We start from the raw sequence: 26,326 nt of genomic DNA, 5'->3' as shown, positions 1-26,326 counted from the left end.
AAAACTTTTCTGCGATCAAATTACCTTGGTTCAAATGCAATCTAAGTTCACGTGAAAAGGATTTGGCAACATCGCATAAACAGGTGAAATACGTGATGCGCGGACAATGTTATACACGAGACGATAAAAGTCACCCTCGGCTCTCTTTTTGCGCATGCGCCATCGGTGTAGTATTTCCGCTTCCGGTGTGATGCCGGGCCTCGTTGTAAACATAAAAATTGTTTTATTCACCGCATTCTAGATTCACCTTCGTCACGATCATATATTATTTACATTTCGGTGATACAAGTTACGTAATTATAATAATAGTGCATTGATAGATTTCACAATTATTACTCCAGCTCCTGTTATCCAAGTCAAACGTTATTTTCGTATAATTGTATTCCAGAATATTTCCTCATAAGTCTTGATAGGCTATATGTATTAAGAGTTAATTTCTGGTGGTAGTATTGATATTAAACTTGGCTAACACAATATTCCATCTACAACTTCAGAGGGGCGGCAAGAACTAGCGCTGAGGTAGTTCTGGATATTTCAACTGTAAACCAACTTACGAATCTCGATATGCAAATAAATATCACCAAACGTAAGTGCCAACTTCAGAGGGGCTGCAAGACACTTTGTGTCCAAATTTATAAAACCAGGGGCATCACATCCAGTAAAATTAAGAGTGATCTCAACCTTGTTAACAATTCGAAGATATATTCCTATGTAAATAAAGCGGCGAAACTAGCGCTGAAGTAGTTCTGGTGATTTCGGAAGTGAAAATTGTTGAATTTATAAGGGTTTCTTTTTATGTAGATACAGTTGATCGTATATGCATCATAGACAAATATATGCATGGCGTAACAAAACCCTAAACTAACCAAATCTAACCTGTCACAGATTCGTATATGCAACATGTATATAAGCGGGGAACTACTTCAGCACTAGTTTAGCTAAAAATTGAATTAATTTGTTTGAAAGATGAAGTAGGTTATAGGCCAAAGATTATTATTTGAACTCTGTAGAGAGTAGTGGTTTGGTTCGACTGGAACATCTCGGAAAAAAGAAGATAATTTTTTTTTATTATTACCGGTATAGACCTATATTCATTATTATTTATTATTCCACAGTTGAGTAACAAAATGGACAAGGAACCATCCAAAAGAACAAATCGGGACACCCTTAGAACAATAGCATTTTAAATATCATGGTAAATTAGGAAACATCCCACTAACTTTATGAGTTCCTGTAGGCCCTAAATGTTTTTATCCATCTAAATCACTGATAGAGGAGGTCAGCTGTCGAACATGTTAGTAAAGCAATTCACAATGCCGCTATCTTTCCTGAATTTGAGATCGGTGAATCTTCACACATGCAACAGAGTGGCTCCATTTCTCTATCCATGATCCACATTTTTGTAGTTCAGTTCAAATCTATGAACTATTGGGAACGAACAGTAATGGTCCTAAGTCTTACCAAGCGGAAATAACACAGAGCTAACAGTTAATTAACAGTGTATGGTAATTATGTAGTAATAATCAGCCAGGCCTCCATATTCTCGCAATAGAGGTCAAGGCACCTTCGTTATCATATGTATTTTCTTTTATTAAATTTCGTTTGTATATGTATGATTAACTTGTCATCCAGTATCCACTTTACACCCTGGATCTCCGTTGTAGTAAGATGATGGCCTGGCCGATACGACCTGTCGATGGTTTGTTTCTACACAATTATTAAAATATATGTATATACTTGGTAATGTATCTATCCTGGATCTCTATTACGGGAAGATGGCCTGGCTGATGATTACTACTTAATTACCCAAAATTTAAAACTAACCATTATCAACACTCGTTTTTAGGTTGATTTTTTTTGTTATGATCGTCGTCGTAGGTGTGTGCTCGTTAATTGATTAGCAACGGCTATATAACTACTGATAATGGATAAATGCTTAATAAAGAAAATTGTCCCCACTGAAAGTGCAGTGAACGGGAATACAATGATAAATTGGGTTATATTAATGACAGTGAAACTAATGGCTCATCGTCGGGTGGCGATCAAAACCTTGTAATTCCAAAACTGGAAATTTTACAAGAGAAAGATATAATATTACTGATACGATATCATGTTCACGTGCTCTATTTTATGTACATGTCTTAAATGCCTGTTTAAATTCGACTGATTACTAAATATGGTACTGCAATGTTTGCATACCACAGGCATTATTACAGAAGTTTGAAAACTAATCCATCAATCTCGAATGAAAGTAAAAGAAATCCAGTTCACAATTACTGCGGTAAATAAAACATTTTTATGCTTACAACGGGGCTCAGCGTCACACCGGAAGCGGAATTTCTTCACCGATAGCGCATGCGCAATAAAGGGAGCCGAGGGTGACTTTTATCGTCTCGTATGTTATACAGGTTTGTTCAGTGTTGCCAATCTAGCGACTTTAACTCTTTTTCAACAACAATTTCTGTTAACTTTTATATTGCTTAAATAGGGATTTAGTGACCTTTTTAGCACCCTATAGTGACAAAATTTAATCTTTCTTTGTTGATAATGAGAAATCTAGCGACTTTACAACTACTTTTTGGCGACTTTCCGTACACTCTGTTGGAGACACTGGTTTGTTTTGTGCAATGTAAATAATGGCGGACAATAAGAAGAAGGTTGACTGTTGTCCGAGTTGTTATCATGTTATGGTGTTTGATACTGCTAAACATAATAAAGCTTTATAAAACGACAATTTTCGTTTACTAATGCAGTTAATTGAAAATTTATGAATGTACCTATCATATCCATTAATAATTAATGGTTGTTATAAACATAATATAATTATAGGATATGTTATTTGATACTGCTGAACACGATAGAGCCTTATAAAATATAAGATTGTTTGTGTATTAAGGCAAGAAATTGAAAGAAATATATGTAAATGTACCTACCATATCTATTAATATTAATAATAATGGATATTTTATTTGCACAATCTGTCACTCGTATATTTCAAATAGAAAATAAATAACTGAACTTGGATCATCTAACTTAATCGGAGAAATTTCTTCAGTCAAAGTTGACTTTAGTTTGAGACAAATTAATCTCAGATTAGACTTTATACAACAAGAAATTCCAAGTTCAGCTAAAACAAGGATCAATTTAACCTCTGATCTAAGATTAAATGGTTTATACAATCGGGCCTAAATGTGCAGTTATGTGCGGGGATTGCCTGTCTGTGCGGACTGCATCATTCAAGCGTTGCTCTTACCAGTACTTAACTGGATGGGTGTACAATAATCTATTCTGCGCTTCTAGTGTTTAATTAAATAGATCTTTGGACATTATAAAAACACTTAGCAGAAAGAAAAAAAAAACACAGTTATTATCAGTGTCTATATTTGACAATTGTAATACAAAAAAAAAAAAGGCTTACTCAGTTATACTTCATAAAGTAGTGGTTTGTAAAGCATAATTTTTTTATATGATTTTATACAGTATTTGAAGAAAAAAAAATTGCAGTAATTTCGAAACAACAAAAAACGAACACAGTATTGAACGCGTTACATCAGCTTCTTGTCTATGCGGATGACGTGAATATGTTAGGAGAAAATCCACAAACGATTAGGGAAAACACGGAAATTTTACTTGAAGCAAGTAAAGCGATCGGTTTGGAAGTAAATCCCGAAAAGACTAAGTATATGATTATGTCTCGTGACCAGAATATTGTACGAAATGGAAATATAAAAATTGGAGATTTATCCTTCGAAGGGGTGGAAAAATGCAAATATCTTGGAGCAACAGTAACAAATATAAATGACACTCGGAAGGAAATTAAACGCAGAACAAATATGGGAAATCCGTGTTATTATTCGGTTGAGAAGCTTTTATCTTCTAGTCTGCTGTCAAAAAATCTGAAAGTTAGAATTTATAAAACAGTTATATTACCGGTTGTTCTGTATGGTTGTGAAACTTGGACTCTCATTCTGAGAGAGGAACATAGGTTAAGGGTGTTTGAGAATAAGGTGCTTCGAAAAATATTTGGGGCTAAGCGAGATGAAGTTACAGGAGAATGAAGAAAGTTACACAACGCAGAGCTGCACCCATTGTATTCTTCACCTGACATAATTAGGAACGTAAAATTCAGACGTTTGAGATGGGCAGGTCATGTAGCACGTATGGGCGAATCCAGAAATGCATATAGAGTGTTAGTTGGGAGACCGGAGGGAAAAAGACCTTTGGGGAGGCCGAGACGTAGATGGGAAGATAATATTAAAATGGATTTGAGGGAGGTGGGGTATGATGATAGAGACTGGATTAATCTTGCACAGGATAGGGACCGATGGCGGGCTTATGTGAGGGCGGCAATGAATCTTCGAGTTCCTTAAAAGCCATTTGTAAGTAAGTATTTCATTTTACTTGGTAGGTACTAATTATTTTAAAGTAATAGACCCTACTTTTTCATTGTTCGTCGAGCATTATTATTTATTGGAACCATTGATACCCAAATGTTGAAGAAAATATTATATGCTACTCTCAATTAATTACATGCAGTAGGACATTGTGAAGTTTTTACATTGAAATCATTTCCTTGCTGTAGACTATGTCAATATAAATTATAATTAATATTAATAAATAATATAAATTAAGCTTAGAATTTAAATTCACATATAGTTTATTTGGAAAACTTTGAGAGCAAGTATCGAAAAGTTGGGAGCGTTACTTACTTACTTACAAATGGCTTTTAAGGAACCCGAAGGTTCATTGCCGCCCTCACATAAGCCCGCCATCGGTCCCTATCCTGTGCAAGATTAAGCCAGTCTCTATCATCATACCCCACCTCCCTCAAATCCATTTTAATATTATCCTCCCATCTACGTCTCGGCCTTCCTAAAGGTCTTTTTCCCTCCGGTCTCCCAACTAACACTCTATATGCATTTCTGGATTCGCCCATACGTGCTACATGCCCTGCCCATCTCAAACGTCTGGATTTCAAGTTCCTAATTATGTCAGGTGAAGAATACAATGCGTGCAGTTCTGTGTTGTGTAACTTTCTCCATTCTCCTGTAACTTCATCCCGCTTAGCCCCAAATATTTTCCTAAGCACCTTATTCTCAAACACCCTTAACCTATGTTCCTCTCTCAGAGTGAGAGTCCAAGTTTCACAGCCATATAGAAGAACCGGTAATATAACTGTTTTATAAATTCTAACTTTCAGATTTTTGGACAGCAGACTGGATGACAAGAGCTTCTCAACCGAATAATAACACGCATTTCCCATATTTATTCTGCGTTTAATTTCCTCCCGAGTGTCATTTACATTTGTTACTGTTGCTCCAAGATATTTGAATTTTTCCACCTCTTCGAAGGATAAATCTCCAATATTTATATTTCCATTTCGTACAATATTCCCGTCACGAGACATAATCATATACTTTGTCTTTTCGGGATTTACTTCCAAACCGATCGCTTTACTTGCTTCAAGTAAAATTTCCGTGTTTTCCCTAACCGTTTGTGTATTTTCTCCTAACATATTCACGTCATCTGCATAGACAAGAAGCTGATGTAGCCCGTTCAATTCCAAACCCTGCCTGTTATCCTGAACTTTCCTAATGGCATATTCTAAAGCGAAGTTAAAAAGTAAAGGTGATAGTGCATCTCCCTGCTTTAGCCCGCAGTGAATTGGAAAAGGATCAGATAGAAACTGACCTATACGGACTCTGCTGTATGTTTCACTGAGACACATTTTAATTAATCGAACTAGTTTCTTGGGAATACCAAATTCAATAAGAATATCATATAATACTTCCCTCTTAACCGAGTCATATGCCTTTTTGAAATCTATGAATAACTGATGTACTGTACCCTTATACTCCCATTTTTTCTCCATTATCTGCCGAATACAAAAAATCTGATCAATAGTCGATCTATTACGCCGAAAACCGCACTGATGATCCCCAATAATTTCATCTATGTACGGAGTTAATCTCCTCAAAAGAATATTGGACAAAATTTTGTACGACGTCAACAAAAGTGATATTCCTCGAAAGTTACCACAGTTGGTTTTGTCCCCCTTTTTAAAAATAGGTACAATTATGGACTCCTTCCATTGTTCTGGTACAATTTCCTTTTCCCAAATAGCAAGTACAAGTTTATAAATTTCGCTATATAATGCACTCCCACCCTCTTGTATTAATTCTGCTGGAATTTGATCGATACCTGGAGACTTGTACTTTTTCAGATTTTCTATCGCAATTTCGACTTCTGAAATCGTGGGTTCGGGTATAAATGGCTCAGCAGTTTGTAGGGAGCGTTACTGAAAGAAATTAAAAGTGTAGTTCACAAGCTGTGAAGCGACGACATTCTCTTTATGTCAGGTTTAAAGATTAAAGCGACTATGTTTGCGGACAATAATAATCTAGAATCTAGATGCACAGGAAGAACATGAGGGCGAGAGAAAAAAACAGAATCTGTAACATGAATGAGACTGTGTTAACATTTTAATATTGTTTGTGGTTTTATTTGTGTATTTTGATGTGCTTTATGGTAATTTGTGATTTTCTGTCTCATATATTTGAAATTTAAAAAAAATGTAGCAATGTTAATCTTAATAATAAACTTCCATTTTCTCGTATATTCCAATGTTTCATAAGGGAATTATGATATACTTATCTTTTTTTTCTTCACATGGCTCACATTTATTCACTTTTCTTAATTCATACACTGTGGAATTCAGAAAACCACTAACTCCAGCAGTGTTTATTTTAAATTGCAGCGTAAGATAATGTAAAGATTTAGGTTTTCAAGTATTTAATTCATAAAGAATATAATTTTACACAATAGAGAGAAAAAGAAAAACTCATCCGGCCTTAATTAAGGATGACCACGAGGATCCGGAAATGAATAGCAAACAAATACAATTAATTAAATATGAATAGTGTTATAAAAATAAAGTGTAATAATTAAGCACCATTGATTATCAATTGTAAAATAAAATCTTAGAAGATTACTAAATTATACTGATAAAAAAAGATTTTATTTAAAATTAGCATATCCTTAATTAAGGCCTTCTGAGTGGTATAAATGAAATTGTATAATCTGCAGGGAATCTTTGAGAATTTGCGAGATGATTTTTTGAATTTCAAAGGATGATATTGATAATTGTTTTAAAAAATGATATGTAAATTTTGGTAAAGAACTCCAAGCACCAAAAAAAAAAAACCTGTCGCTGACCAATTGAAGAGAGGGATGTTATACTTGGCACTAAGGTAGGGAATACAAGGTTCCTGATCAACCTGATGAGCTTTTCCTGATCAACCTCCATGCGTATAGTTGGATCTATGATAATAGCCTTTTGTTGTTGCCTGTTTATTGCTATTATATCTGCTCTTCTGTGAGAGTCATCTTCAGAAATGCAGTGGACCTCTTCATGAACTTCCCAACCCTTGTTCCGAAGAAGACAGGCGATAGCTCCACGGACTCTATGATGCCTGTTGTTACGCAATAACTCTCCTTTCCGACAAAAGCCCAACACGTGGCCAAGAGTTTCTGTCTCGTTGCAGATAAATGTATAATATTTAAAGTTAGTAAAAGAAATAATAAGTTTTTTCTCTCTCCTGTAAAATTTGGTTCATTGGAGGTAGGGAGTTTTTGATTTCCCTGTCTCAATTGTTATTAAATCCGAGGACAAACTCGCTAATATATTCCATAATGTTTCTATCTAGAATAATTTTAATGTTTCAAGTTCTTTAATGGTTAATGCGTTTTTATTCACAGATATCCTGAAATTAAAATATTTCATTTACCAAGATTTTGTAAATTTATCAACATTGTGAGTAAAGTAAAATCAAACTTCTTTCTTTAAGAAGTCAATAATTGAAACTCCAGGAAATTTAAGTGATGCTCAACTGTACAAATACGAAATTGGCCAATATGTAAGGTCGGTTGATGTAATACAAAAGGACTGATAGAGGTGTATTGCAGTGCAGGCCGAAGGAGGGCCCATTTGGTCTATTAGATATTCAAATTATTAATTTGATGCAGTGCTGGAGAGGAATGGACTGCATTCGCAATGGATTCATGTTTACTTGGAACACTTCGCTGGTTCGATATAGCTGGCCCGCGGTTGATTGATAGATTGCAATGTTTCAGCAACAGCCAGATGATCAGTCGTATTAACTCAGAGGCAGTTTCAATGTGACCATATACAACCTGATAGATTACTCGCGGCGGAGAATTACCGGCCCCGCAAATGTATTCAAATCTTTACCCCCCCCCCGTCCGAGCCCTGTCACTTGACAGGCAAAGCCTCTTTCGACTGCTCAATATTAATGGCAAAAGTAAAAAGATGCAGTTACTGCTACAACCAAAATATCACCTTGGGAGGACGTAGATTGCAAAAATATGCGTTTCTAAAATGTATTTCTTCAGCTATTAGCATCCGTGGCTATAGACTCGCATTGCATTTCCAGCATGAGTGAAATGCGCATTCTGCTGTTTCTCGAGCACCACTAATTTGCTCAGTACCTCATCTACTGTTAAAGGTATCCATTAAAAATTTTAAAGATAGATTAGGAAAACACTGATGAATATCCCCTATAAATTTTAATATTCTAGTGAACATATCAATATTTTCATCAATGACTGATATCCTAGATCATATATGTAACAGATAACTCATCGCTATGTTAAAATCGGCAGCACTTTGAAGAGAACAACCGCCAGGATCGCCACCCGTCCGCCGTAAACCAACACGAGATGGCAGTACAGTCGCCAATGCAATTCAAATGGGAATTATGACGTAAGTCCTTATGTAACAACTAGATGGCAGCATAGTAAACCTGATAAAAGTTGTTAACGTCAAAGCCTATAAGGCCGACTTATCTGTTACATATATGATCTAAGCTGATATCTATTTCATCACCCTTAGCAACCTAAACAATGGTTTTATTCACTCTCTCCATGATAATCAACACATTAGCAACACTCACTCACTCACTCACTCACTCACTCACTCACTCACTCACTCATTTATAACTTCTTCACAAACAACACATTACAAAGAAAAACTTACAATTTAAAATTAAATTTAGATACTAATAATAGATCAAATATAGTATATCTGGCGAAAGTAAACAGATTGTATGCGCTCGTGGAAAAATTTCACCATCGGCTTCGCCTTGGGCATCTAACTTTACACTCGTGGATATAATATAATTTTACTTCCTTACACTATGGATTACTATAGTAGAATACGTAAAAAAAAAGTCTTGTGACCAAAAAATAAAAAATAAAAACACTAAAATATAGGTGCCGATTTTTCTCATAAACTATGTAGTGCAAGGATTTGATTGAATTTCTTTTTACACAGGCAACAGACATAATTTACATTAGGTAACTAGAATTACTTTCCTATGTTAGTCTGGGAATTATATATATTTGGAAATTTGAAAAAATACAACGTAATAAAATTAAATGAATTTTTCAAATTTCCAAAGAACATCTAGGCCTATATCTCATTATGATATTTGGTGTTAAGATGATAATAATAATGATGATGATAATAATAATAGTAATTTATTTATTTACTACAATTTCAGTGTGCTATACAACAGCCAGAGGCCAATAATAATAATAATAATAATAATAATAATAATAATAATAATATAGATGTGTTAAGGGAACAGAGGAACGCTCAAAAATGATTTTTCAAACTTCTACCATTTTCATCGAAAATTTATTAATTTTAAACTACATAAACATGCCTACAATGCTATTATTTCTACAAAATTTGGTGCTATTAGGGCTAATTGCTCAACAGCTTGAAAATAGTTATAGAAATAAAAATTAATCAGTTTTTTTGAGCTCAGTCTAAATAAAGAGTTACATTACATTTTTAAATTTTATGAATTTACCATTACAGCAAAATTAAGTGCAATATGAATATGCCGCGAAGCCACTTAATACTTCATATAAATGCTAATTAAATTTTAATTATCAGCATTTAATTGACCTCTGTGAGAAGTTTCAGACAAATTTCACAATAACTGTTGCGCAAGGAGCATATTTTTTATATTCAGGAAACTGTTTAAATTTTTGAAGTCGAGAAAAACAGCATAAAAAAAGCATTTCTCTCAACTAACTCACGGTACTTATGTTTGGCCATACGCCATATTTAATTATATGGGATGGTACTACCTTAAAACGGTGAAAGTTTTGGATTTATAGCTACAGTTTGTTTACGGCGATCATCGACGGCGATTATAAACGCTGGCTAAGATCGTCAGAAAGAGGTTTCTTTATCAGCGTAGTACATCGCTGTCAATTCTTATTTGTTTCGCTGCCATAACTCGATTCAATATTTCTACATGGCCTTCTCTAAATATCGATTATTGAACATGTACGCGTCGATGAGCGTCCTGAATTTGCTTCAGAAGCAACCTTCAGCGATCTGCGTCGCGTTCAACGATCTACGTTGGCGATCTTCGCTGTAAAGAAACCGCGCGCATCCATTTCAACTCCTAGCAACTCCAGGCGACAATCGCCAGCGATGTGCGCCCGGCGATGATCGCCGTAAAAAAACCGTAGCGTAGCTTAAAACGGGATTCTTTTGTTTAACCACAGGGAGCATTCTGTAAATTTTTGCAGTTTCTTTTTTCTCTCTATTACACATATAGAGCTCTCAAATATGAAATGAAACCATATTATGAAACTAAAAGATATGAATATAATTTCAAACATAAACACAAAAAAGTGGATTTTCTTAATTTTTCACCATTATTTCACCTTAAATCATAGTACAGTACATCAGTTTTAGTACTATACGTGTTGGTTGTCTATACAGTAAGTAATAAAAGCATGACGGCTAGCGCGTCTGGCCGCGAAACCAGGTGGCCCAGGTTCGATTCCCGGTCGGGGCAACTTACCTGGTTGAGGTTTTTTCCGAGGTTTTCCCTCAACCCAATATGAGCAAATGCTGGGTAACTTTAGGTGCTGGACCCTGGACTCATTTGACCGGCATTATCACCTTCATGTCATTCAGACGCTAAATAACCTAGATGTTGATAAAGCGTCGTGAAATAACCTACTAAAATAAATAAATAAAATAAAAGCATGGCATTCTCTTGTGGTGTTGCAGGCAAGTCGCTGCCCGTGCACTGTGTGGTGGAGGCCGTGTCGGCACTGGAAGACTCGCGACTAATGTGGAGGAGGAAACCCGTTGTGGAGACGGACAGCTACGTCATCATCCCTGTCAACACGGCGTTTCAGGAGCTGGTGCAGGTCGCCCTGCATAGGCTCGGCTACCCCAGGGATAGCGCCTCAGCGGCCAAAGGTCAGTGTCAGACTGGCATTCAGAGCCATGTCTTATGGAAGTTTGCAATGTTTTGTTGTAGGAAATACGTCTCCAAGATATTTGAGCCCAATTTGCATACATCCTTACTTACTTACTGGCTTTTAAGGAACCCGGAGGTTCATTACCGCCCCCACATAAGCCCGCCATCGGTTCCTATCCTGTGCAACATTAATCCAGTCTCTACCATCATATCCCACCTCCCTCAAATCCATTTTAATATTATCTTTCCATCTACGTCTCGGCCTCCCAAAAGGTCTTTTTCCCTCCGGCCTCCAAACTAACACTCTATATACATTTCTGGATTCGCCCATACGTGTTACATGCCCTGCCTAAATCAAACGTCTGGATTTAATGTTCCTAATTATGTCAGGTGAAGAATACAATGCGTGCAGTTCTGCGTTGTGTAACTTTCTCCATTCTCCTGTAACCCCATTCCTTTTAGCTCCAAATATTTTCCTAAGCACCTTATTCTCAAACACCCTTAATCTCTGTTCCTCTCTCAAAGTGAGAGTCCAAGTTTCACAACCATACAGAACAACCGGTAATATAACTGTTTTATAAATTCTAACTTTCAGATTTTTTGACAGCAGACTACATGACAAAACTTCTCAACCGAATAATAACAAGCATTTCCCATATTTATTCTACTTTTAATTTCCTCCCGAGTATCATTTATATTTGTTACCGTTGCTGCAAGATATTTGAATTTTTCCATCTCTTCAAAAGATAAATCTCCAATTTTTATATTTCCATTTCGTTGAATATTCTGGTTACGAGACATAATCATATACTTCGTCTTTTCGGGGTTTATTTCCAAACCTATCGCTCTACTTGCTTCAAGTAAAATTTCCGTGTTTTCTTTAATCGTTATTGAGTTAAGATGCAGCGATAAAAATTGCTCCTGTACCTCAAATAAGACTCAGAGGCAAAAAATTTCTTGCTATGAATTTCCTAATTAACCAATTAATATTTTCGTATTAAGACCGAAAATTGATTTCGTTGACATTTTTTCTTTTTGCAGAAGCTGAGTGCGTTATGTAACTTTCTCCATTCTCCTGTAATTCCATCCCTTTTAGCTCCAAATATTTCCTAAGAACCTTATTCTCAACACCCTTAATCTCTGTTCCTCTCTCAAAGTGAGAGTCCAAGATTCACAACCATACAGAACAACCGGTAATATAACTGTTTTATAAATTCTATCTTTCAGATTTTTTTGTCAGCAGACTACATGACAAAACTTCTCAACCGAATAATAACAGGCATTTTCCATATTTATTCTGCGTTTAATTTCCTCCCGAGTATCATTTATATTTGTTACCGTTGCTGCAAGATATTTGAATTTTTCCACCTCTTCGAAAGATAAATCTCGAATTTTTATATTTCCACTTCGTAGAATATTCTGGTCACGAGACATAATCATGTACTTCGTCTTTTCGGGGTTTACTTCCAAACCTATCGCTCTACTTGCTTCAAGTAAAATTGCCGTGTTTTCTTTAATCGTTATTGAGTTAAGATGCAGCGATAAAAATTGCTCCTGTACCTCAAATAAGACTTAGAGGCAAAAAATCTCTTGCTATCAGTTTCCTAATTGACCAATGAAAATTTTCGTATTAAGAGAGAAAATTGATTTCTTTGACAATTTTTTTTTTGCAGAAGCTCAGTGCTAGTGTACCTAAAATGATACACTAAACCCGGACGGCAAAGCATAATTGCTTTGAATAGCCTGCAAGCCAAGAACAAGCCATACAAGCTCGCTGGTGTAAGTGCCGGAGCTTGGACAGACTTTGTCTAACCGCACGTTGTCGTCCTGGGATCCGGCCGCGTTATGCGAGGAGACCTTCAAGTGTGACTCAATGTATGCAAGCGAGGGTGAATTCATAAGGGCAGAATGTGGGCTCCAGTATAAGCAATTCACAATACCTGGATGCATATCCAGTCCGTGCGACACACGTGTCCGTTCCCAGAACAGTTACCTCAGCTTATCTCCACATATTCGGCTGTAATTCTCTTTGTGAGGTTTGCAGCAGCACGGGTCATCAATGTAGCCTGGACAGGCTCCTTGTTAGAAGCAATGCTCGTCTCTGTTACAATATTGTACATCTTTGTTTAGTTTAGTACAGAAGCTATTCAGGCAGTAAGATGATACAGAATGGCTAAAGTTTCGACTTTTCATGCTGGAGATCCGAATTCAAATTCCTGTGTGTCTAAATGAAATTTTTGTTCAAAGGAGGTGACTTTGGGCAGATATTTTCAGCATGCTACTCTGTCCGTTGTGAACTAGTTGAGTTGGAAACCATTTGCTTATGTTCTTGATGAGATTAAATGAATAGCATCCGACTGCGAAAGTTACATGGAGCAACAAACCACGGATCTCTGAGTCGGTATGGCACAGTTGCGCCCCGCGGTCAATCGGGAGGCCTAGGCATGGCATAGTTGCGCCCCGAAGAAATCAGGTAGCAGAATGGACATGGCATAGTTGCGCCCCGATGGACATAGTACACAAAATAAATAAATTACTTAAAAATATTATAATGGTAGCTGCATTGAAATCAGGTAGGCCTAGCGTATGATCAATTTTGCTATTTAAAATAACACATTTTTTTATCGATCACACACAATAAATGAACTGCATTTTTTGTTTGTACACCGATATCTTAACCCTACGGTACAGGGTTTCGAAAATTGAAACTTGAAAGCATTGTGAATTGTTAACTCTTTACCCTTTTCACTAAACTTAACATTTTATTTTAAATTAACCTCACTATATGCCACAGACGGTGTGAAAATCACTAATAAAATGTCAAGATGCTAAGGCCCCATATTCAAACTGCTCACTCATTTGAATATGTCAGTTAGTAAAGTACTGCCAACTTCATGGTGTTCATTTTTACGGTAGGCTATTGATAATCACTGCATGAACAGTAGAAAAACAGTTAATAAAGTACTGGTAACTTCATTATGTTCTTTTTTTATGTTTAATATTGGTCGACCAGCAAACTTGCTATACAGACCACTGTTAAATTATGGAATATCACATGCAGAATATCATGCTGAGTTTGGCTCTAAAGGCTCCTCTAATTAATTTAAATTAATTAATTCAACATTTTTGTGAATTATGTGAACAAAAATATGATGACTTTCTGTGTTAAATTATGAAGAGTCGTCAGTATCACTAAGAAGGATGTCTTGAGGAAGTTTCCTTTTAAGTCGAGATGGCTGACAAGATCTTGCTCCAATGTTATATGTCACAGCTCCAGGAACACCAGGAAGTTTGTTGAAGAAAGATTTTGACATTGAATGGATGTACTGTTCTAGTGGAAGAATTCCCAATTCTTGATGCAGTTGATTTCTTACAAACCAGGGGGCATTTGTTGCAGTACGCAGGAACTTGTTCTGGAGAACTTGTAGGCGATGCATGTTCATTTTTACAGTAGGCTATCGATAATCACTGCATGAAAGCCACCGGCGTGGCTCAGTCGGTTAAGGCGCTTGCCTGCCGGTCTGAAGTTGCGTTCGGGCGCGGGTTCGATCCCCGCTTGGGCTGATTACCTGGTTGGGTTTTTTCCGAGGTTTTCCCCAACCGTAATGTGAATACAAGGTAATCTCTGACGAATCCTCGGCCTCATCTCGCCAAATATCATCTCGCTATCACCAATCTCATCGACGCTAAATAACCTAGTAGTTGATACAGCGTCGTTAAATAACCAACTAAAATAAAAAAAATAAAATCACTGCATGAACAGTAGAAAAACAGTTAATAAAGTACTGCCAACTTCATTATGTTCATTTTTACGGTAGGCTATCGATAATCACTGCATGAACAGAAGAAAAACAGTTAATAAAGTACTGCCAACTTCATGATGTTCATTTTAATGAATATTAAATCGAATAAGAAATCAATAAGGTTGGTTAATTACGAGGCTGAGTTCCCGTAATGTCTTTTTCTCTACCTATTTCATCAGGGCGCAACTATGCCATGCCCCTTTTCTCTACCTGATGGGAACGGGGCGCAACTGTGCCCACAAATCAGGGACTCTTTTTCATCTGCTGCATCTTACCTGACCGTGGGGCGCAACTATGCCCTGCCCATCTGAGTTGGCCACGACACTTTAGTAGGGTGGGTTTTAAGTTTGGAGACCCATAGCCTGTTACAAAGATAAAATTTTCCAGACCGTTTTTTATGTGACCTTCTAGAGTGATTCTATTTGCATTTTCAAGTATGTTGGCCTCCGCTTATCATAATAATAACCCTATTTGAGTAATTGGTTGATTGACTGCCTACTTTTAACTGATTGATTGATTAATTGGTTGTTTGATATATTGGGCGATTGGCTGAATGACTGATTGATTAATTTACTGAAAAACTGATTGCTCGATCAACACAATGAGAGACTGAGTGATTGACTGGTTAATTGATGGGAAAACGGATTGATTAACACATTCAGTGACTGTTGATTAATTGACAGACACCGAATGACACATTGAGTAACCAAGGGCCATATTCATAGACAATCTTAGGGCGGGCTTCCGGTGGATGATCAGCGAACTAACATTTTTCGTATTCATAAACCAGTGTTAGCGATATGATATGAAATGAATCCCGTACAAGTAATCAGTCGATAGCCGGGGCTAGTTTAGCACGCTCGTAGCGTGGGCTAGTGAAATGTTTATGAATAGCACCCCAAGTGATTAACAAATGCATTAACAAATTGAGTGACTGACTGATTAACTGGTTGATGACAGATACTGATTAACACAATGAGCAACTGGATGATTGATTAGTTGACAGAGAAACTGATTAACACACTGAGTGATTGGCTGAATGATTAATTGACAGATACTAACTGATTGATTGCGTAACTTGCTGATTGATAGATTAATTGACAGAGAGACAGGTTAACACATTGGGTGACTGCCTGATTAACTTATTTATTAATTGGCAGAGAGACTAAATGATTAACACAATGAGTGACTGGCTGATTAGTTAATTGTGCACTAACTGATTGATTGACAATTGAGTAACTAGTTGATTGGTTAATTGTGCACTAACTGATTAACACACTGAGTAACTGGCTGATTGGTTAACTGTGAACTAACTGATTAACACATTGAATAACTGGCTGATTGGTTAATTGTGCACTAACTGATTGATTAACACATTGAGTAACTGGCTGATTGGTTAATTGGGGACTTACTGATTGATTAACACATTGAGTAACTGGTTGATTGATTAATTGTATACTAACTGATTGATTAGCACATTGAGTAACTGGCTGATTGGTTAATTGTGCACTAACTGATTAACACATTGAGTAACCGGCTGACTGGCTGATTGATTAATTGATTAATTGACAGAGAGACTAACTGATTGATTAGGATGGCTGGTTAATTGTTTACTTGACAGAGAAACTGACATTAATTAACACATTAAGTGACTCGCTGATTGACTGATTGAGGCTAATTGATTGATCAACACACTGAGTGTCTGTTGATATTTATTTAATTTCTTCGACGTTCCAGTACAAAATAGGCCTACATTCTGCATTCCCGGGAGTACCGTATTAATCCTATATAGGACTGTAATTAAAATAAAAAGTAGTGGATCTATTTTAGTTTAAAAAAAACCGGAAGTCGTTACGTCTTGCGTTAACAATAGCAATTACATGAAATTTTGAATTCCTCTTCGTTCACACATCATCTTATTTACCTATATAATTTGGATGAACTGGAAATAAAAATTTTGGAGAAATTTCTGATCGAGTTCCGAAGAATTCTTCCGTTTAAATTCGAAAATATTAGGATGGCAGTTATGGTTACAGCCTGCGCCAGCGATTCTGGCGCGTGTCCTTGAGTAAAAAACCAGTCAGTGAGCATTTGTTGCCAGTGCAGCTGAAAACGGTACCACCCAAATACACATCACGTAGTCAGCTTACTAGTGCACAAGATACTCGCTCTCAACGTTCCCATTACTTATTTAACACGCCAGAAACGGTGGCTTTGGTTATACATTCAGTTTCAGAACATTCTCAGAAACTTGTAAGAAACGAGAGAGTATTGTTATGCTATAAATAAAAATCGAAGCTTGGCTACTTTTCAACCAGAAATAATGACTTGCCATGTTTCGCTGGAGGGTCGATGGTAGTTTCAGCCTGGTTGCAAGCTGTCTCAAAGCTTAAAATGTTACTGTAGTTTCGCTAGAAATTGTCACTGTATTGAGATTCGACTGTATTGCACGCTGTTACTGTAATGAGTTTATATAGGCTAATGTTGGACTTTGCTTTGGTCTGTAAGGTTCAGTTGTGATAAAGAACTGGAAGCCGCTAAGTTTCGAAAAAATCGCCGAGAGCCCGACTGTAACAGTGGGCGACATCCTGGGGGAGCTGACGACAGTAGCGACTCTGAGGATACAGCTCTACAGGTGAGTGCAGCAACTTGCATTCTTGGTAATACATATGAGGGCAATAAAATTAGGAATAAATCTATAAGATAATTCGCACTCCCAGTGAAATAGTGTCGTAACTCGAAAATTGTGATCTGTAAAGATATGCTATTTCGTAGTAAAATACTGATCTGGAAATATTTTAATAAATAGGTACCAAACCCTCTGAAAATTTACTATTTTATTTATTAGAATTTCATACCTCCAGCTAGTAAAACTGCGTTGGAAATAATTTACGAAGGTAATAATATATGTGATTTTCGAGTTACGACAGTATTTTACTGGGTGTGCGAATGAAGATATACAGGATGTTATAAAACTCCATACTCAAACTTCTAGGGATGGCAGAGGAGCTAAAACAAGGATTTTTCTTTAAATAATCATAACCATAGGTCGCTGAGTAGAAACAAGCATCTCTGCATATCACAAACACGACACAATTAGCAGACTGCACATAGCTTTGGCAGAATGTTGGATTGGCCGGGGTGGGCCCATTGCATGGCCTGCTCGTTCTCCTGACCTTATCCTACTCGATTTTTTTGTGTGGAGACATTTAAAGAGTTTAGTGTATGAAACGCCAATTGTGTCAGAAGAGAACCTCGTTGCTCGAATTCTTGTAGCTGCCGATCACTTACAACATCAACATGGAATATTTCAACGTATGACAGACGCATTATCACGTCGTTGTACATCATGTACTGAAGCAGGAGGCCACACGTTTGAACAATACCTATAAACAAAATGTTACGAAAACCATTTTAAATGGTTACCACACTCTCAATGTCTATCAGCAATGTCTGCGTTCGAAGGTGATGACTGATATTAACTATTGTTTTCCGGCCTGTGGTTATATAATAAAAATTTTTGTTTTGGACTCCTCTACCATCTCCAGAAGTTTGAGTATGGATTTTTGCAACACCCTGTAGTGGGCATCTTTGATATGTGTTAAACTACATCCATCGCGAATCGATAGTATAGTGGATATAGAACTTCTCATTGGCTTCACTGTTTAAATGATCAAATCCGTGGAAAGAACACTTGAGTTCTAATAATGATAAAAATTTGGTAACAGGGATTTCTTTAAAAAAAGAACTAAAGACAGGACTCGGTTATTATCGGTTTACGATTGTGAAAGAAACATGTCTCTGAATGAAAGCGTTCCAGACAAAATTATCAGCCTCATCCCATGTTTTCTTCGTCATGGACAACTGTCTTTGCAAGCCTCGTAAAAGCGTAGGCATGGATGAATATATAATAGGATGCGAAACTTACTGAGTTTCCCTTAACACATACTAGAGGCGCTGTTGTAGAAATTGACCTTGCTGCCACCTATTGGGGGGAGGGGCGTTATTACATCTAGCAGCGCACCAAGTAGCGAAAAGAGTAATTATTCCATGCATTTAGCAGCGCACCTGGTGACGAAAATGTTAAACTGTGCAGAAAGTATTCCCTCCCACCCTCATCGATATTCAAAACTAACCCAATTTAAAATAAAACATTTACATTTTTATTCCTCACAGCATCTTATACTGAAAATTCTTACCGGAGCCAACAGGAAGATAAAAGAGACGATCTATTTTACACTACCCGATTAAAATATAACCAGACAGAGACAAAAAATAAAGCTAAAGGTTAGATAATTGGGATTATATTCTTTGGGTATTTATTGTACAGCGCAATGGAAAAGTCTGCAAGAACTACTTAGATAATTCAATTTATTATATTACTATTACTTTACAATACATTCAACAACACTATTTTACAACGTCCATAAACATCACTATTTAACATACACTGCTTATACACACACGTATCACTTTATGTTCACTTATTAGCAAGTTTCTGTCTGCCATCTCGTCTCCTCGAGCAATATCTCGAACGGATAAATAGAGAACTCTGGGTAATGTACCCAACACGTACTTCTAATGTTCACCACCTACGACGTTGGGCGCTGATCGTCTTATTTCAGCCCCCCGCCGCCAGATGGTGCTGACCGCAGTTTCGCATCCTATTATATATTTATCCGTGGTGTAGGATTCTTTGATGATTAATTCATGATTGACTAAATAAAATGCCTACTTCATTATCACAGAGTTAAATTTCAACTACGTGTAAGTTTCCCCAAATATAAATTTACGCACATTCTGTTGTAGTTTGCATAGAGTAATTGGCTTTGTAATAAAGCTGGAGAAAAGTTAAGAACTCTTTGAACTTGCAAGCGTTAGAAATTTAAGCAATGTTCTAAATTAGCCATTTAATAATGTTATATGTTTATTTCAGGGCACGTCCGAGTGTCTTATCTGACATCAAAGACAAATTGTTACGGCTTCTACTTGTACAGTCCCACGGCCTACTGGTTTCTACAGGCTGCCCTCTGGATGAGGTGAGTAACATTAGCTTTATTACGTTTGTATAGGCCTTTTGGGATAATATAATCCTTTAAATTTTTTATCGTTTCTTTGGCAAGTTGTGTGTTTTCTACTTTATTACTCATACATGTTTACAAGTATAATGACAATGAACGAGTGAACAAAGAATGTTCGAGGGATGCACGACGTGATCTTAATCGTATCCTGAGCATACCACAGATCAAAAACGGGAAATTTAACTGTTTGATCCCCTGTGCAAATTCTTACAGCTGTGTCATCGGGTGCACATTTGAGCAGAGACCAACTATCAGATTATTATTTTACCTTCTACCCTAATTGGGGTCGCCTAATCCTTTTCGAGGGGTCGCAGCCCCACTGATGACGAATACGAGAATGCTACAGTATATTCATTCGGAGGTGGCTACTGAAGAGTGATTTGCTTGCGTAAGTTTTAATTATCTGTTTGTGGAATTACAATGCATTTATATTAATGCATATATATTGAAACATTAACTAAGGCGTTTAATTGTTTACAACTAAGCACACAACATTACATAGAGATTTTGAAGAATAATTGGATATGTTTTATTTTTTCACCGGAGGAAATGGAGTGACACTGCAAAAAAAAATGTTTTTCAGATTATCGCGGAAATGTAGTAAGCCGACGTTCCAACATAGATTAATTGTTAAAAATAGTTTTGATCATGCAATTATGGCTGCTCATCTTTCCTACAGAGATTTCTCTCAAACTGTTCTTCGGATTATATTCTTATTCAGTATCTACGAACAGATTTTTCTTAAAATGTTGCAAATGAAGTATAATAGATTGAGTAAAAAATTAACTGGTCATTATGCATAAAAAATTAAAAAAATGAAATGAAACAAAAGCGATAAACTCTACGTATGCACTAATTCTTTTTTAGTATTGTTTCTTGCATAGGGTAAAGAAGTAAATAAATGTGCTATCCAGTAAAGTCCCAAAAACTTTATGTTTCAGACAAATAACAAGGCAAGTAAAAATTTAGAACACTACTTATAGATTTCCTATTTTTAATTTTAAGAACAAACTCTATACATAGAAGTGACAGGAGCTGGGAAAAGAAATATTTTGAACACGTTTTCAAAAACTGTTTTTAGTTTCAGGGTATAGGGTGCACCAAGGAGTCTCTTTTTAAAATGGCATCATGTATTTATTTTTCCATTTTTGGATTCTTGAGGTCCCAAAACGTACAAAATCATTTTTCTTTTACCATTTATAAACTATTAGTTTATAAAAATTGTCTCAAATTTGTTATCCTTGTGCATGTGTACATAACAAAGAGAAATTTTGTCCTTTATAGTTTATCACTATAGATAGTAAGGGAGGCCATGAGTTAAATAATCATAGTAAAAGTTTTACTAATCAAAACAATAGAATATCAGTGTTTCTTGAATGACCTCCAAAATCTTCTGATCTCAACTCGTTAGATTTTTTTTTTTTCAATGAGGCTATTTTAAGTGGAGAGTCTACCAGGACCGACCACAAGACCTGAAACAGATAAAACGAAGAATTAGGGATGACATACAACAGACAAATATTAAACGATTTCCAAGAAAAACTTATGCATTGCTTGCCTGTGAGTGGGGACCATTTGGAAGAGCTTCAATGAACAGTACTGATATCAACACGTGACACAATTAGAACATTGTTAAATTATTTTTAACGTTCTTTTATTTAAATTCTATGCCTCGTATTAATATTGTAGTTCAATTTATGTTTTGTATCCATGTCTTAAGCCATCAATCTGTTTTTTTTTTAATTTATAAAATAAGATTTTGTAACGTGTGTGTTTTGAGACCTGAAGAATCCAGAAGTGCAATAATGAGTACATGATGTCATTTAAAAACAAACTGCTTGGCACACCCTTCGTAATTGAAACCAAGTTAAAATATATATTTTTTTATCCCACGTAACTTTTGTAGATGTAGTTTCTTCATAAAATTAAAAATAGGAAAGTTACAAGTAGTGTTCCATAATTTTTACTCACCTTCTACATAAATATGCATAATTACATTATTATGCTTTTTATTGCGAATTATTTAAAAACCCTTCAGTGAGAAAAAGCATTTAGATTTCATATCATTCATCTTCTTCATCTCATTCCACAGACATAATCAGGTCAAAACGCATGTCTTCGTCCGCTTACGGAGAGGGGTCCTCCTGGGTTCCCATCCTTCCGCAACATCTCTGCCAAAATGCATTGCTTAAGAGCACTTCCAAAGGCACTTTGATACCTTGGAAGGGCCGTTGGAATGGACCCTGTGCTGTTTGGTCACCTTGACGGTATGAACTTAGGGCCGGAGGAGGCTAGTTGACCCCCATTGGGTGAGCGGGCGAGTGGTTACATGCGGCCGATGGGCTGGTACACCTCATCCTCATTCATATCATAAATTAGGGTGCACAATAGGCCCCAGTATGGACAACGTGCAGAGGGTCGTCCCTAACCCGTCTCTAGCCACCGTTACCTAACCTAATGTAACCTATTTAACCTAACATAACCTAACCTACTGAAATCCATTCATATCCTGTGTAAGAAAATCGTCTATTGGCTAAGAACTCAAAGGAGAAAATAAATAGAACGTTTATAGGAAAAAAGTTTTGAGACGACATGACGTCGAAGTTTTGTGTTCTAATTTTCCATGTAGCCGTTTTAAGGTTCAGTAGGATTCCCATGTTTGGCATTATGTAATAATTGTAAATAGAAAACTGCTTTGAAATTTCAAAATTAGGAAGGAAGGAAAGAATGTTTTGAGACTTCTAAATCCGAGCCATATAATTTATCGACGCGATATCACCAGAGTGTCGCCACTTCGATAATGAGGGATGCATACATCGATATGAATTTTCACCTTTGATGATTTTAACGTAACACCCCGTAAAGCATGAGAGTAGAAGGAGGGGTGAAGGATTTAAATCGTCCCTTTTCGTAGCTTATGGTTTAAAGACTCCCGATTTCACTGCTTGGGTAAGTAGAACGCTCGGAAAGAGAAACCAGGTTCCACGTCGAGATGAAGGGGGAGGAAGATTCCAAGCTTTAGTCTACATCCCCCAACCCTCGCGACAGACTAAGTGTAGATGCTACAGTAGTCACAAGCATATATATAAGGGATTGCTTTCCACGTAACCTCCATTTTAATAAGATTATGTAGCATTATTTCATAGTATTAATGAGATCAAAAGACCTACCACCCACCTCTTTACTCCCTCTATTAACAACCATCCCACCTTCTTCCCAAACCTACCCCTTTTCTCTTCTAGTACTCATATAGCAGGTTGAAACTTCAACCCCTTTCTGCTAGCGTCATTCTTCGGTGATGTTACTACACCCCAAGTTTCAACAACGGAAATGGGGTCGAACATTTTTTTTATCAAAATGAAGGGCTGCTAATAGAATGAAGGATGAGTGGATACCCTTTTAGAGTTATTCCATCTCTTAACATGATGACAAGGTATAATAACTTTGTTCCGCATTAAGTTGGAAATGCATATATATATATTTACTCACCCTCCGCACTGGCGTGTATTTTGCATCACACAAAAAATTAAAAGCCAAGTAAAATGAAATTACTTAGACATGCTTAAATGTGTAAGGGAAGTAGAAGTAGGAAGAGACAAAGCGGGACGGGCCACTTGGGAGGCTCTCATGCGGAGACGGGGACTCGGGCAGTCCCGCCAGAATGTGCCTTTGAGGTAGTCAAAAGACTCGCTGTCTCTTACAGAAGGTGATGGACACGGTTAAGTCACAGTCACGAAGCTTCAGTTTATGAGGGTACTAGAAACAATAGACTGTGCAGGTACTATTTCGCATTGTCTGTAATTAGGCGATAGTAGCGATCCTAGTGATTAGCAACTATCTATGGATGCATATTTACTACGTATTGAGCTTCGTGACTGTATATACTATACTGTGGTTAAGTACTGATTTACTGACATCTTGTTTCAACCTCAGCTGTTGTTCGGTGATAGAGTTTCCAGTTCCAAATCCATCGGACCCAGGTTTAATTCAAGAAGAGAAGTAGAGATTTTATAAATGTCAGTGACTGAAATGTAGGGAGAAATAATAATAATGGGCCTACTAAACTGTCCCCCATTGAGGGTAGCCCTTACGGACTCAGTATATCCTCAAAAAAATTATTATACATATGTAAACATAGGTATTAAATTAAAAAAAGTGAAACAAAGAAAATGGCGTGAAACATTACAATTGCTATTAATGTGGCACAATGTGATTAATTAGGATTTGGCAGGATTTTTTAACTCAATTATCACAATGTCATCCCTCAAAGATGTTGGCAGAACAAATTTCCGTCGAAATTCTTCGAAAAAAGCTGGTATAGTCCCTCGAGCACCTATGAGCAAGCCGAATACCTCAACGTGAATTAAGGCATATTTCACCTTGAAATAGTTGACTGTAGGCTCATAGATCGACTTCTTCTCAAGGTGGACCTCAGCTGACTGATGACATTCTACTTCAAAACGTATCGTGGGGTCCACAATGATGCCCTGTTTAGTGTCAGCATTGTACGCTAAAATATCTACTCGTCTCGTTGATCCATTTTCAGCTAGACAGGAGATTTCTTCTTCTACTATCCAGCCCTTATTTCTTAATGCGGCAGCAATTTTGGATCTTACAAGGTGATGTCTAGAGTTCCTCAAGAGCAATCCCTGTTCACAGAATCCCAAGACGTGTGCTAAAGTTTCAATCTCCGGGCAGCCATGTCTGCACCGGGTACCGTCGAGAGATCTGCCGGGAACGGAACGAACAGCTGTTAAATTTGCTGTCATTTTCAGGCTAGATATCCATTCACTAGTCGAAAGTCCTTTCTTGTTTGCAATCCAACTGTTGGCGGTTGTTACTTCGCAATACATCTCAACATCTTTTCCCCGTCCTGAAAGGGTCTTCCATGATTCATATTCACGACCTCGCAATTCTTCTCGAAAATTTCGAATTGTAGCTTTAGTAAAGTCTTCGGGAAAAGAAAGGCAGAGGGAATCACACGACGACGATTTGAGTTCGACATCTAACTATCTTATCATGTTAACATGCGGATTATCTGCTCTGATTAATGATAGACAGATGTTACAATGTTGAAGAAAAGCTTCCCACGAAGCGCGTATTAACTGAAGTCCTTTTAACGTTTTACTAGCGTACAGCATGCTATTTGGAACTACAAACATTGATTTATCAATTTTCACGGAAGTACGGGTTTCCAGCATTCCTCACAACGCGAAAGCAATTTTGAGCACACTGTCAGTCCCTGTACAGCGATTTCTCCAGAGTACTGGACGAATTTTATCCATTTTCTGTATCTACCAGTCTAGTAATAATGCACAGACACTGCATTAACTTTGGGTAAGAAATTAATTTCATTTTATTTCAAATCATAGCAATGATTAGTGAAATTAGTGACTTGCGTTTCTCAAAATTATTTAAGAAGTGCCTACTTTTCGTTCTTCCAGTTGATAATCCGATATGTCTTAATTTTTTGTGGAAATGGTACCAAAATTGGGAGTGTCTTGATTTTGCTAAGGAAAGCCATTAGAATTTTATGTCATTCAAATTATCTTGAACATTGTCGACCACTTTTCATACAATCACAGATATTAACTGTCATAAATAATCTATATATATATATATATATATATATATATATATATATGTTCGACCTAATCCTTTACACTCGACATAACATAGACAATTACTCATTAATAGCCAAAATACAAATTAATCTTCCATACTGTAAATTACATAAAACTAGTACAAATTTCTCTATCATGGGGATGAAATTATATAATGAGCTTTCCAGTCAATATTATAAGTTACCAACCAATAGTTTCAAAACTAGATTTTATAATTGGCTTTTAATTAGTCCTTTCTACTCTGTAGATGATTTTTTAACATGAATTCATATGAAATTGTTTTTTAATAAATAAAATTATTTACATTTAATTACAAATAATACAGTAAGAGTGAAGTATTGTCATTAATGTTTAGAGTTTCAAAATGTTTTGCTTTTTCATTCTAATTAAACTTAACGGTTTTCAATTATATGTATATTTTCAAATGTATGTTTTTTCCTTCTGTATCTGTGACGAAACCTATCACTGTATGTTTAATGGCTTAATAAATTGAATTGAATTGA

The 26,326-nt window shown here is 36.5% G+C and overlaps 1 protein-coding gene across 1 annotated transcript in view; it reads left to right on the top strand.

Moving 5' to 3' along the window:
- Nucleotides 1–26,326, top strand: part of dve (SATB1_N and homeodomain domain-containing protein dve) — a 540,584-nt gene that overhangs the window by 444,059 nt on the left and 70,199 nt on the right. Inside the window, exons 3-5 of the mRNA XM_069819175.1 lie at nucleotides 11,120–11,314; nucleotides 17,627–17,753; nucleotides 20,055–20,157. Of these exons, the coding sequence (XP_069675276.1) occupies nucleotides 11,120–11,314; nucleotides 17,627–17,753; nucleotides 20,055–20,157 (425 nt within the window). The remainder of the gene's footprint in view (nucleotides 1–11,119; nucleotides 11,315–17,626; nucleotides 17,754–20,054; nucleotides 20,158–26,326) is intronic.

Source organism: Periplaneta americana, chromosome 2, assembly GCF_040183065.1.
Source record: "Periplaneta americana isolate PAMFEO1 chromosome 2, P.americana_PAMFEO1_priV1, whole genome shotgun sequence".
NCBI classification, from domain to species: Eukaryota; Metazoa; Arthropoda; class Insecta; order Blattodea; family Blattidae; genus Periplaneta; species Periplaneta americana.
Note: the sequence above shows the minus strand (reverse complement) of the source record. Positions and strands in the feature narration are given on the sequence as shown.